The sequence below is a fragment of the Anabrus simplex genome, chromosome 7 (assembly GCF_040414725.1).
Source record: "Anabrus simplex isolate iqAnaSimp1 chromosome 7, ASM4041472v1, whole genome shotgun sequence".
NCBI classification, from domain to species: Eukaryota; Metazoa; Arthropoda; class Insecta; order Orthoptera; family Tettigoniidae; genus Anabrus; species Anabrus simplex.
Genome location: NC_090271.1, coordinates 61,378,809 through 61,393,414, shown reverse-complemented (window position 1 = coordinate 61,393,414; position 14,606 = coordinate 61,378,809). Strand labels below are relative to the sequence as shown.

Genomic DNA, 14,606 nt, shown 5'->3' with positions numbered 1-14,606 from the left:
CTGAATAAAAAAAGTAGTATTGCAATGGCCAAAAGTATCATGACAAAGCTTGACAACAATTTTTCTACCTCTCTAAGTCCAGACTGGTTTGGACTTGAGTGCGTTCTGTCTTCCTGAGATGTGGACTCTTCATTATCCAGAGCATCTCGCCCCTTAGTTGAATGGTCAGCATAGTGGACTTTGGTTCAGAGGGCCCCCGGGTTTGATTCCCAGCCAGGTTGGGGATTTTATTCTTAAATGGTTAATTGCTTTGGCTCAGGGACTGTTAGTTTGTGCTGTCCCAACATCCCTGCAATTCATACACCACATAATACTATCCTCCAGCACAATGACATGCAGTTTCCTATATATGGTAGATGGTGCCTGCCCTCATCGGAGGGTATGCCTTACAAGGACTGCACCAGGCTAGCAATAGCCACATAAAATTATTATTATTGTTGTTCAGCATTATAGAAAATCAGTCTTTGGGTGGTGCTATGCGTAAAGATCAGTTTTATCAACTATATCAAAGAATTTTACAATTCTTTGGCCACAATGCATGACATGGAGAAAGGAGTCTAGAAAGACTCCTCATTACAAGTAATGTCCCTTGAAAGAGAGAATGTAACTTTAGTTTCATATTATGATTTTTCCTACCTTTAAAAGCTCCACTCAAACTTATTTGTCCGCATTCTGGGCAGACATTATTCAGTTAAGAACTAGGACGTCACTTTTACAGGCAATGAGACTAGCACAACATCGAGATGGATGGAGAAGACTACATTGTAATCTCCTTGGAGATTACCATCTTCAGAATTTTTTTGTTTGTTTGTGTGAGATATTTATTTATTTATTTATTTATTTATTTATTTATGCTGCCTTGCTGCTGTTGGCAGCCCTAAAGATGGTTTCCCCCCCTCTGGTTATCTGTATGGTCCACCTATCTTGGAGGGATAGGTGGTTTGTGATGTACCGATACTGGTGCTCCCATCGAAGCTCTTCTGTCGGTCTGTAGTAATTGTGATCTGTTGTGTGATTTTGCCGTTGTAAGTTTTTCCATTATAGGTAGTTTGTGTACAGTATTTGTGATTTGTAAGTGTTATTGGGTAATGGTCATCCATCCAATGGGTGACCACGCCTAACGTTGCTTAACTGTGGTACTTGTATGTGTGTTTGTGTTAAGTGTAAGTTATGTGTAATATGTTTTTATGTTAATTGTGTGCGACCAGAGAGGTTTGCATCATTCAGTGACATGACTAGCACAGCATTTTACGTATACGATGTGGCTCGTCCTGTATTGTATTCAGGGTTTGCCTAGCGTGATGTTGCTTTTGGAGATTTACAACGCTGCATCGTATGTTATGGTCGCAACTTGATTCTTTTAGTAAGTAAGTGAAAGAACAAGTATCTGTGGATGTTAAATTTAGAATATCAGCATCTGTTGTATTGCAGCTTGTGGCACTCCACCTCTACTGTGCCTGAGTTCCAGTGCTTTGAAGGCTGTCTTAAGGGTAGGAAGTGAGAACGTGGATTTTCTTGGTGGGAATTCTTGGAGGTTGGGGATTTATGTGATAATTAGTTGTCTGGTAGGCATACTGTGGTGTGGAGGCTGGTTTTGGGCCAAAAGCAAATTGAGAAGGAGAATGTTGAATAGGGTGGTGATGTCTTGGCTGGGCTGGACGGTGAGATCGTGGGCGGAGGGACAGGGGCTCGAGGGTGGCGGGAAAGTGAGATTTAAGAGTGGGGGAGGTTTGTTGTGTGGAGATAAGTGTTGAGCGTGTCTGTAATGTGCCTTAACTGACTTTTTTAGAAAGGGGCATCCAGGGAATGAGGCGGCATGGCTGCCTTGGCAGTTGGCACACCTCGCCTGGTCCCACAGCACCTTACAATCGGTGTGACGGTGAGGACCGCCGCATCTGTTGCAGCGGGTGGCTTCTGAGCAGGAGGCTGCAGAATGGTTTAGCTTAAGACAGTTAAAGCACTGTGTTACGAGTTTGGGTCTTGGGGGGGATGCGGGTTCGAGTTTCTGTTGTGGTGTTGCATGTTGGTGTTTTGTTGGACTTGTGAGCAGGATTTTTATGCCTGCTCTTAGTCTGGGTGTACCTGTTTTGTGTGCCCGTGCTCAGTTGTGGGACTGATGAAGTCCCATTCCTGGGCTCGGGAGTAGGTTGGGGGGAGAGGGGGGAGAGGGGGGAAGTGTGGAGAATGTCTGTGCTAGTGGCCGGGTTTGAGGCTGTTTCCGGTGATAGTTTGGCCTCGGTCCCGTCTGTTTGTGTGTTCTTATTGGTTTGTGGTGGGGCGGGAAGGGGGTGGGAGAGGGGGAAAGTTTGGGTACATGTTTTGGAAGTTTCAGTGTTTTGGTGCTGTGGTGGAGTGGGGGAAGGGGGACGGTCATTGTTAGTTGAGGTGTTGGAATGTAAATTGATTTGGATGGGGGTGAGGATACTTGCGTTTTGGAATCTGCTGAGGATGAGTGGGATAGATCTATTTTTAATTGGGCTGATGAGAAGGTGGCAGTTATGGGTTTCTTCGATGACTGCAATATGCTAGCTGATTATGGGTTGAATGGCTTGAATTATGGTTTGACGAGTGATTGGTATGTGTCCGGGGTTTGTTAGGGGGAGAATTAGGAGGTTGCATTTTTCAGAAATGGGGAAAGGAGTGTTTTGTTTGGTGTAGTGGAAGGGATGTTCGAAGTTGTGCTTGTCTTCTTCCACTACAGTTTCTTCTTGTTCTTCTGATGGTTGGATTTCTTGGTGTTGGTATCTGGCCTTAATGTTAGTATAATATTGATTTTTTTGGTTGGCTAATCGATGATTAGGGAATAGGAAAGAGAAGTCATCTTGTTCTGAGATACTATGGATGAGGTGGACATAGGGTTGAAAGGTAGTGGCAAGATATTTCCTGTACGTGGGAAAGTTCTTTGGGGATGCTGGGCCGGTGATGATGAAATAATTATTTTCGTCCCGTGGTTGATCTTGATTGAAGATGATGGTGAGGGTTGGGAGAAGTCGGAATATGGGCCCCAGCTACTTGGTCCACCAGGGTTGTCCATATTCGTTAAAGTAGGTACTTGGCTGGAGTGGGTGGGGTTGCTTGGTTGGGATGGAGAAGCACTGGAACGGTCGAACTCCGTAGAGGACCACGTCTCGCTTGTTGGCGCTCGCTCAGTCGGCACGGTTGGAACAAGTGTAGTTTTACCGTGTCACAACGGGACAAGTTCCAAGCCAGTGTCCACACTGAAGGCTCTGACAAATTTGCCCGCCTAGTGTGATAGGCTGGCTGCTGGTTCTGGTCAGGTTGGCTTTGGCTGGGTGACAGGCGGCGAACGTGGACACTCCTGTTTGAGTATATCCAACAGGTCGGACTGCGCTGGGAACCGCAACGGCTGGCTCTGTGTTTGGCTGACACGGGTGGTTGGGGCGAGCGGGGGCTTGCTGCGGCTGGCTGGGCGGTGGTGCACTCCTGGCGGCGTGGCACAGTACTATTTAGTGCCGTGTTGAGTGCTTGGTGGAAGGTGACAGTGAGCTAGCGGCTAACAGGATGTGAGCTCTGTGTCTTGGCTCTCCGTGGTCTGCTCTCTTCGAGCGCTTGGCTGAGAGTGTGTGTTAGTGTTCAAGAAGGTTTTCCGTGGTTTCCCATTTTCAAACCAGGAAAATACTGGGGCTGTACCTTAATTAAGGCCACAGTTGGTTCCTTCCCACTCCTAGCCCTTTCCTATCCCATCGTCGCCATATGGCCTATCTGTGTCGGTGCAATGTAAAACATAATACTGCTGCTCCATTCTATCCATCTTAAGTTTGAAGCTGTATATTTTATTGTGAGTAAAGTGTTTTTCTTTTTTTTTACAGTTATAAATATTACTTGGTATGTTTATAAGTGCTAGTGTTATTATATGATGAAAAAATCAAAGCCGTCACTGTACTAGCCATGGAGGGCCCTGGAGGAGTGGAAGGTTCACTACTTACACAAATTGGTTAGGATAGAGTGGTATAGATCCATGCTTTTGTTCCCAGGAATTGACTTGATACTCATTCCTGGTGTAAGGGAGTAGGGCATGATAGTTGAGGGGCATCATTACTGGCTTCTCACCAAGGCAGCTGTGGTTCAGATCTGGGCCAATGAATACGAGTTTTTGAAATGAATAGTCACGACCCAATGGTTTAGATTCCTTGTAAAGCTGGAGATCCCGTGACTATGATCACGATATCGTCGCGTAAAACTACTTGAAAGCAAGGGACCTGTGCCTCTCTGGAAGAGGAGGTCTTGCTTCTAAATTCTTGGTTTTATCAATATCTATTTGGAATATCTGGTTATTTTAGACTCTACTTATGTGCTAAGGAAGCATAAGGAGAGTAACAACTTACCATGTGAGCATCAAGCCCCAAGGACTCTCCAACTTGGGAGCACTTGTTGGTTACCACAGGGTCCGTAGCTAAGTCCTGGCATTGCTTCCACTTACTTTCATCTATCGTATCCGACGCCCACTGGTTAACCCCGATGTTATCAGGTTTCCGAGGCGTAGGGAGTCTTTCATTTTCATGCCCTTCGTGGCCCTTTCTTTGGCTGATACATTCGTTTTTCAAAGCGTTGGTTCCCTTTCATTTCTTCCCTCTGATTAGTTTAATAGAGGATTGTTGCCCGTTATACTTCCTCTTAAAACAATTACCACTACCACCACGTGTCAGCACCAACCAACCAACGAACTGCATTTAGGGCTGTTGCCTATGTGGAAGATTCCCTATTAATTGTTTGAAATTTATCGAACATTTTCCTCGATAAATTACTGATTCCTCTTCCTATAAATTAATATGTTTTTGCTCCAATTTGTCCTCTTGAATTCCAACTTTATTTTCTTATTATGATTTTTCCTACCTTTAAAAGATCCACTTAAACGTATTTTCTACTAATGTCATTCCATGCTATCTCTCCACTGACAGCTTGGAACATGCCCCTTAATCAACCAACTTGTCTCCTTAATCCCAAGTTAGCATACAGTAAGAATGGTGGCGATCTTCTTCTTAAGACGCCGTCTCCGAGCGGAGGTTGGCGATCCACGTAACTAGCTCTGATCTTGACAGCGCAGAATGGAATGCCATTTCTGAAGTACAGCAGTGCCATCTTCGAAGGTCTTTCAGCCATGAATTTCTTCTTCTCCCAACAGATCTCTTCCCCTGTATCTTCCCTTCGATAATAAGCTGTAATAACTGATACCTCTCTCACCTCTCATGATATGTCCTAGATATTGTGTTTTCCTCTGTTTTATGGTGAGCAGTAGTTCTTTTTGCTTTTTCATCCGACGAAGGACCTCGGCATTTGAGATTTTCATTACCCAGGATATCCGCAAGAGACGGCGATACAGGAACGTTTCGAAGGCATCAATACGTTTTTCTATGATTGGATCCAGAGTCCAGCTTTCACATCCATATAGGAGAACAGAAAATATATAGCAGCGGATCATACGAATTTGTAGTTGGAGACTGAGATCTGACCTCACAAAGAATTTCTTCATGGTAATGAATTGTTTCCTGGTCTGCTCAATTCTAGATATTATCTCCCGTTTGGAGTTACATTGGTCATCCAAGACGATACCCAGATATTTGAGAGAAGACACTTGCTCAACTATTTTATCTTTTATTGTGAGATTTGTCCGAATTGTCTTCTTAGAGAACACCATCAGTTTCGTCTTTGAGGGGTTAACATATAATCCAAACTCTTCACTGTGCTGAACTAAGGAGTTTATCATGCACTGAAGGGCAGGCATATTATCAGCTATGACAACAGTATCATCTGCATATGTGATGATGTTGATGATTTTTTTCCCGTTAATTTTGATCCCACCATAGTTTTCCAATGTTTCTTTAAAGATTGCCTCTGAGTAAATGTTAAACAACAGAGGTGACAGTACACAACCCTGGCAGACGCCCTTTCTGATCGAAGCAGTTTCTGAAGTTCCTTGATCAGTTTTGACATTTGCAAACTGATTCCAGTACAGGTTATTGATTATACGTAAGTCACCGGAGTCAATACCTGTTGACCTCAGAATCTCTATCAGCTTATTGTGCCTGACACAATCAAAAGCTTTTTTATAGTCTATAAAACAAGCATAGATTTCAACATTCATATCTCTGCACCTCTGTAACAACACATTTAACGAGAAGAGTGCCTCACGTGTACCAACGCCATTTCGGAAACCGAACTGATTCTGATCCATGTGGGATTCACATTTTTTGTATATTCTAGTGTGAATGACTCGCAAGAATATTTTGAGCACGTGAGACATCAAACTTATCATACGATAATCATCGCACTGAGACGAGTTAGGCTTCTTCGGTAGTGGTATGAAGGTTGATTTCAGCCAGTCTGATGGTATTTCTCCTGATACATACATTTGATTGAATAATGATGTTAAGATATTGAGGCCGGTAGATTCCTGTTCTGTTATTACTTTGAGAACTTCAGCATACACACCGTCAGGTCCAGTTGCTTTACCATTCTTTTGATGTTTTACGGCATGTACAACTTCACTTTTTGTTATTTCAGGGCTATTTTCATTTATTCTCTCGTCAGGTGAAGGAGGATCATTTCTGTCATCTTTGAAGAGATTTTCTATATATTCCTTCCATCGTTTGAGTTTCCCTTCCACACCCAAGATGATTTCATTATTGGCATCTCTCAAAATTTGACCATATCGTCTCCGTTTCAAACCAGCAAGTTCTTTAACTTTCTTATGCAAGTTAAAATAGTCGTGCTTCTCTTGAAGGATCTCAATTTCTTTACATCTGTCTGTCATCCATAATTCTCGGGCTTCCCTGCACTTTTTGCGTACAGCTTTGTTTAGAATTTTGTATAGAATGTGATCTGTATTTTTGTGCTTTCTCCTTTCATCCATAAGTTCTAGAATTTCATCTGTTATCCAGCTCTGTCTTTTGATGTTGTTGCATTGTCCAATTTCATTTTCCTGGATTTCAATCACACTATCTTTAATGGCGTTCCATGTGTATTCTACCTCTGATGATTCAGTGTATCTTATTAATTTCATCTTCTTTTCCAGTGCAGTTCCAACATTAGTTCTTACTTTGGGATCCAATAGTTTCTTAATATCTATATGCTTGGATAGTTTAACATTTCTTTTAATTTTACTGAAACGTACCATTTTAAGGTCCATTACAACTGGATTGTGGTCACTATTTACATCAGCACCGGGATACGTCTTAACGGATGTCACATATTTCTTTAGTTGTTGTTTTACCAAAATGAAATCAATTTGATTTCTTATGATCTTTTCGTCGTTATCGGCGGGTGATATCCATGTGTAAAGCCGAACAGATTGTGCTCCATACAGAACTGAACAAGTCTATCTCCTCTTATGTTACGTTCACCAAGACCATGGCTGCCTACAGTATTGCCTTCAATGCCAGCCCCTACTTTTGAAATCATTGTTGAAAAATAGACACCACTGTTACATGGTAAGTCAGATTCTGAACTTAGACACCAACTGACGCTCATGTATAGGCTTTGAAGTAAGATCACATGCCTAGATAGAATGTTTACAAGAGAAACGTGTAAAATACCCCTAATTTACAGCTGCAGCCATCATCAGTGGAGGGTGCAGTAAGAAAGGAGCAGTTATCTTACTTTAAGGCTAAATGTTTCCCTAGACCTGAGCATCGATTGATATCCATTTTCATAATATGATTGACCTTGCTGCAATAGTGGCTGCATTTCAATGATGATCACCACCATACTTACTCTATCCCTCATTGCTGAAGGCTGTAGCCAAAGAATTTGGACCTTTTTTGTTTTTGTTCTATCTATTTCTGCTTGTCTGGTAAGTCATTGCTCTCTCTCGCTCTCTCTACTTCCTATGTATATACAATTTGCCTTTCAAGTAATATACTGGGTGTCTCACCAAAGAGTCATCAGGTGTCTTATCTCTGGTGTTTCGGAAGATATTTTCAGTTTCGTTTTTGTAATGTTTCTAACAAAGACGGCTCATCAGGTACGTCATGCAACCTCCATTGTCAACAGAAAAATGTCTTACAGGTTCTCGCTGCAAACTAAATACCTTTTAAAGTGTAATTTTATGTGTCCAATCAATAGAGCAACCTCAGATCAGTCGGTTGCTATATTCCATTCAGGGACATTTATTGATGGCAACAGCAGAGCTTCCTTGGTCGCGCTGCCTTGTTGTGCACCATAATGTCTCCAAACTACTGTTATATAAGAGCATCACTGAGTCGCTAGTGGAAATACTAACTTTTACCTCTTGCTGTACTAACACGGAGGCCTTGTGAGTCATTTTCACACCCTTTGTGGTCCTTTCCTTATGTTTGCTGATACCTTCATTTTTTGAAGTGTCAGACCTCTTCCATTTTTCCCCTCTGAATAATGTTAATAGAGGAAGGTTGTCCAATTGTACTTTCTCTTAAAACAGTAACAACCACCACCACCACCACTCTCTCCACATTAATCCCAGTTCTCCTACATCCATTTCTTTTGAGACCCCATTGCACTCATTTCTGCTTCCCAGCTTCATCAGAAGGGTGGGTTTCAACACTCAAGGGGCCACCTTGATAGGTCTTGAAGTGATAATGTAGGATAAGAAGAAAACTGGATAAATACAGGAAAAAGGAAGAGTCAAAAAGATAAAGAGGATTACAGGAATGTACTGGGTGAATTTCTTCATGTTTTTGCAACAAACTAGCGTGAAATAATATCCCGTGTCATCTGATGGTAAATTCTTGTGTATGCACATGGCTTGAAATACATGAGATTGTCGAACATTCGATTACTTGATCCACACTAGCCTGATTAGTGTAAATATTGCTCAAAATGGCTTTCTCCTTCATTAATGCAAATGCCGGAGGGATACCCATGCACGTTTCAGCATGCGTGCCATAACGTCCCAGCAGGCTTCAGTGATGAGCAACCATAGATGATTCAAGCTTGTCAGAGTTTAAGAACTGGGATTGAAGATGGCAATAGAAGATGTGGAGATTGTCCTTGTCTTCCCTTTCTACTGCTCTGTACCACACTGACCTGTCATTGTGTTTATCTTAACCCTAAACTGGTGGTCCTTGCTGTAGTGGTACTGTAGAAGGTTCAACATTTTCGTAATACTTCTCGTAATTTTGTCATTTCTTCAACAGATGTCATGACAGTCTAATTCTTATCGTTTTCGATGTCCACAGCAGCCGTGAGTTTAGTTTCATTCATATTTATACCCTCTTTGGGCACAATTTCACAGAAATAAATTAGTGCAGTTTTCCTGCGATCTGTTTGTGCACCTTTTTTTAATAGTGTTTTTAAACAATCCTTCATGAGCTCTGTTTTGCTATTCTATTTCATTTTATTTTGTAGTTTTCTGTTCAGCATGAGTTATTTACTTCTGATTGACTATATACATGTTAAGTACAGTGTGTATTTAAGTATATCTTTATTTCAGCATAGAAAATTAGTAATGAAGTAGTGCAAAATTTGTTGGATAATGAAAGTGATGCATCTGACTGAGGTAATCGAGAATGAATCGACAGAATCAGTCAGATTTGGGATGTTTATCAGCTATTTCTTCGCATCAAATAATGGAAGTGAAAGTGAGGACGAACCTCCCATAAAGCAACTTATCATACCAACGTGATCTAAGGTCACACCTCCAAATGACTGCATGCCAATAAGTTATCCTAATATTTTCAAGAATATACCTCTCAAGAGTGATGAAACTTTTGCTAGTGAATTACAGATACAATATTGACAATCTGTATACCTCTGTTTCTGACATGTTCCAGTTTGGTGTACATATGATCAAAATTTTATTATTATTATTATTATTATTATTATTATTATTTTGAATTTAGGAATTACACTTCTTGAACAAACTGTAATTTTTCTAGTCAAAACATTTAAGCAATTTCGTGTCACCACGACAATCCTCAGCGTAACTTTAAGTAGATATATAAAAATTTGCAGATTTATTTCATATCTTGCGGATATTTTGTATTATATTTAGACAAGTAAAAGCTGCCAAATATGGCTGCCACCACAAGATTTAACATTGCCAGTTCTAGAGTTAACATGTGTTCCATTTCATGTTGCTGTCTTTCTAAATACTATTTGATTTTTCACTCATTTGTTCCTTTCCATTATATTTTGCCTCACATCTAAGACTCTACTTTGGTAATATTATTCCATAATAAATCATTGGAACAGAAGTAAAGAGTTATGTATTTGTGAATTTCAGGTGTTGCAGGAACATATCAAGCGTTGGGTGATTTGATATTTTCATCACTACAAGATACATGGTGGCATTGAGATGTTGAGCTCATCATCTCTGCATCAAGAAGCAGGTCGATGAGATGTGTTATGCATCAAAAGACAGTTATAATATAACATTAGTTATAATAAATACTGAAATCTAACATCTTAGTATTAATGGTGGAACTTCAACTATACATATTAGAGCATAGAGTTATGACAGGATAGTGTACCATCTGCCTAGTGACCAGTGGGGAATATTAATGTTAAGGCTCCACTCTTTTTTGATATATGCAAGGGGAGATATGGTGAAGTAGCCAGATTGACCTGCTTTTATGCCCAGAGGAAGTTGTCTTATTTCCATTCTTAAAAGAAATTAATGCAATTTCTATAATAACTACTGTATATTACAAAATGTAAATTTATTTCCAGATATATTAGTACTGGAAAATAAAAAACAATTCAACCTTTAATTTTATAAAGGGATGTTCTGTATTGCCTTGACCAATAAATGTTGGGTTAAATTCTTTGCCCAGCTGAATGAGAGGATGGGCACCTGGTTCATTGCAATTATATTTACAGAATATATATTTTGCAAGGAGGAAAGATACGGAACACTACCTCACTCATTTGCCTAGCACACTTCACTTTGGTGCCTCTGTGGGTTTGTTCTTGCCTTGCATTTATGAAGGCTTTCTATGATTCTAATCCAAGATTTACGTAGGTGGTTTAAAAAGTTCTCGGAATGTACTAGAATTAAGTATCTTACCTCGGTGGAACTGCTTTTATTTTTCAACATAGTCTCCCTGTAGACTGATGCATTTGGTCCAGTGATGTTCCAATGCCTTGATCCCATCTCGAAAATGAGATTCCTCCAGGCCTGCAAAATACCTCTCTAATTCGGCTGTCAGTTCTTCCCTTGTAGAAAATCTCCGTCCCCGAGGAAAATTTTCAGCTCGGGGAATAGATGAAAGTCTGATGGTGCCAAATCAGGTGAATAAGGTGGATGTTGCAACAATTCGTACCCCAGTTCATGAAGTTTTGCCATGGCAATAACACTTGTGTGCGGCGGAGCGTTGTCCTGATGAAAGATGACCTTTTTCCTTGCCAAACCAGGCCTTGTTTCGCGTATCTCTTCCTGTAGTTGGTCTAGGAGGTTTGCATAGTAATGCTCCATAATTGTTTGGCCAGTAGGAAGATTATCAGCAGAATGCCTTTTGCATCCCAGAAAACTGAGGCCATGACCTTTCTGGCCGAATGCACTGCCTTTGCTTTCTTTGGTGGTGGTGAATCAGCATGTTTCCACTGCTTCGACTGCTGTTTTGTCTCTGGGGTATAGTAGTGGACCCAAGTTTCATCTGTGGTCACAAATCGGAGCAAAAAATCTTGTTGGTTGTACTGAAAACGGGCCAGATTTTGTTCGGACATTTCCAATCTGGCGCGTTTATTGTCCAATGTCAAGAGCCGCGGCACCCATCTTGTGGATAATTTTTTCATACCCAATTCTTCGGTTAAAATATAACATACCCATTCAGAAGACATCCCTACAGCTTCAGCAATCTCCCGCACTTTCAGTCGACGATCCTCCATGACCATTTTATGCACTTTTGTGATAAATTCTGGGGTCGTAACACTTTTTGGCCATCCACTACGCGGATCATCATCCAAGCTCTCCCGACCAAATTTAAACTCGCTGGTCCACTTGGCAAAAGTTGAAAATGAAGGAACAGAGTCCTCCAGTGTGTTCTGAAAGTCGGCATGAATTTCCTTTGCTTTCATATCTTTCTTTACAAAGTATTTAATCACTGCTCGAATCTCAGTTTTTTCCATCGTCATAAATCACTACGCGGGAACAACAACAAAGAGTCATCACTACCACACTCCTGCAGCTAGAGCACTAACGCGCCATGTGCTCACTCACAAAGGATGTGCGATTATTGTGCGGGAACCTCGTTGCTCTAGCACTGACTTCTAGCGGTAATTCCGAGAACTTTTCAAACCGTCCTTGTAGATGTGTCCATTGGAAAGCTAGAAGTAAAGGAATGAGAGGAAAACCTATTTAAAAACAGAGTAACATTTTTATTAAAAAATCCTGGTTTATTACAAATTATATTTAATTGCAGCATTTACATTCCTTTAAACTAGGTACAAAGACTGGTTTATATCAGAAACAGACTAAAGATGAGTAATGAAACAGACTTTGTTACAAATACACATTTGTATAAAAGGCGTGAAGTGAAAGACGTTAAATATATTGGTCACTGTGGCTTACAAAGCTGGCATATTAACACTGGTAACATACAACAATATCAACAATTTACAATACTTACAAAACTAGAAGTTGTCCTTGTGAAGACTGCATACAATTCAACATTGTTCTGTAAATACATTTGGACTTAAAAGAGTAGGCCTGTATGTTAAAAACTTTTCCTTCCTTTCCCAAATGCACTGTTTTATTGTAATATATTGCAGCACATTGTCAAGCCCATAGATCTAAATGTACTGCATGTGAAATTGATCTGTAAATATTATCAACATCCCCTTTGGTTACTTTGTTCGTAGTCTTAACGTACCACTAGCATCGTCTCACTTTCCATTGCAATGTCCGTGAGGTAAATCAGTGTCTACATACGATTCAAATGAGCAGTGGTATTGTTTTAAGGGGGTAAAACCATAAGATTATTAGCCTTATAGCTCAAAAACTCAATAGATTTGATGCCAACATTAAGAAGGGTAACCAATCATTATATATACTGAAATTGACAGGTCTATAAATAGCTCCTATGAATATGAAACATTTAGAGTAAAACCAGAGAAGGCTACAGATATTCAGCGGAGTCTAGATTTTACTATCCTTATATAGAAAAGTCTTAACAAATTAAGAGTGGTTTCCATGTATATCTTTAATGATCTAAAAGCTATTCTGTCAAGCCATCCTTCATTTTTTAAGAGGTTAGGGCACTTTTGTCAAGTCAGTCAGTCAAACACAGAAATTTCTACCTATTTAATAAGTCAATCTGTTCTGTTTAGAATAATCCTTTACCCAACATCTGCCAGATCTAAATATTAAGGCAGAAATGGTGAAGCGGCATGTGTTATTGACTGTGTATTTATTCATATTCATTTATTTATTAATGGCAAACATACAGGGCTATAAAATATTCCATCCTTTCAATGGCACACATGTTTTTAGCACTTACATATACATCAAAAAGCTCAATCAGTTTGGCACATCTATTTAACAGCAAAAGGAGAAGTGCTAATTGTAATGCCACTTAGTACATTCAGGTCTAACTATCCTCGTCACATTCCATTTCGTTGAGGAGTCTTAACTCACAAATCTCATACTTTTCAGAAGAGAGAAAACCCCCACTTCATTGTGCTCATATTACCAGCACATAGCACATTTTTGCATGTAGATATTTATCGCTCATTTAGTTTACTTTGTTTATACAATTCTAATACCACTAAGCAATATCAGATAATTTTACAAGCGATACTGGATGTGAATAAAGCTGGGAGGTGCTACTCTACACTTTCGAATAGACCTCCTTCTAACAATTCTTATGATACCAGAACCTCAAAGTCAGTAACCATGGAGTTATGATTCTTGACCTCTGAGGTACAGATTAATCAACAGGCTACATTTAAAATGACTTTCACAACAAATTCACACTCATGAGAAAGGCTGTTTATCTGCTGAAAAAATAAATTAATTATTTACTGCACGTAGAAACATTCAAAAGAATACTCGTGGGGGGGATATGTGGAAAGAACACACAATGTTCTGATAAGAGGCTAATAGCTAAGACAATGACTTCTTGCAATCTGACAATGACCTATCAACATTTAACTCTAAAGTAAATGCTCTATGCAAACTATGGCACAATATTGGTCAATTTCAGTGAGGCTCCTGGAGGTCACATTCTCTATTCTAACGATCGTTATAGCAATCAATAGTACACATAAGCATAAACTCAAATTGCAGGTAATCAATTACATGCCAACATCATGGCATGGAAGGGATCTTTTTTTCCCTCCTTAAACAATAAAACCCACTTCCTCTGCTGGGTTTAAACCCATGATCTGGGGATCTAGAGGTCAATGTGTTGCAGGCATTATGATCCGATTCTATTTAGGTTGCCTGGGTGTCAAATTTAGCATTCCGTCAATGGCATTAAAAAAAGATGCCTGTGCATTGCAGCCAAGGTCATACAAGTATTCATCATCATCATCTGAAGCAGTTTCCAATCACAGGCTGGATCTGCTTGGAACATTAGCTTCTCCATCGTTTTCTGTCCATCCACCACTTCTCTTCTCTCACTCTAGTCCAGTTCCCTCCTCTTACCTCGATGCTCTTCTTTACACCTTTC

The 14,606-nt window shown here is 40.2% G+C and overlaps 1 protein-coding gene across 3 annotated transcripts in view; it reads left to right on the top strand.

Moving 5' to 3' along the window:
* LOC136877694 (uncharacterized) overlaps positions 1-10,726 on the top strand; it is a 101,655-nt gene extending 90,929 nt beyond the window's left edge. For all 3 annotated transcript variants that reach the window (XM_068228492.1, XM_068228493.1, XM_068228491.1), the window contains exon 6: positions 10,220-10,726. In XM_068228492.1, coding sequence (XP_068084593.1) covers positions 10,220-10,255 — 36 coding nt within the window. In that variant the 3' untranslated portion in view covers positions 10,256-10,726. The remainder of the gene's footprint in view (positions 1-10,219) is intronic.
* The last annotated feature ends 3,880 nt before the right edge of the window (positions 10,727-14,606 follow it).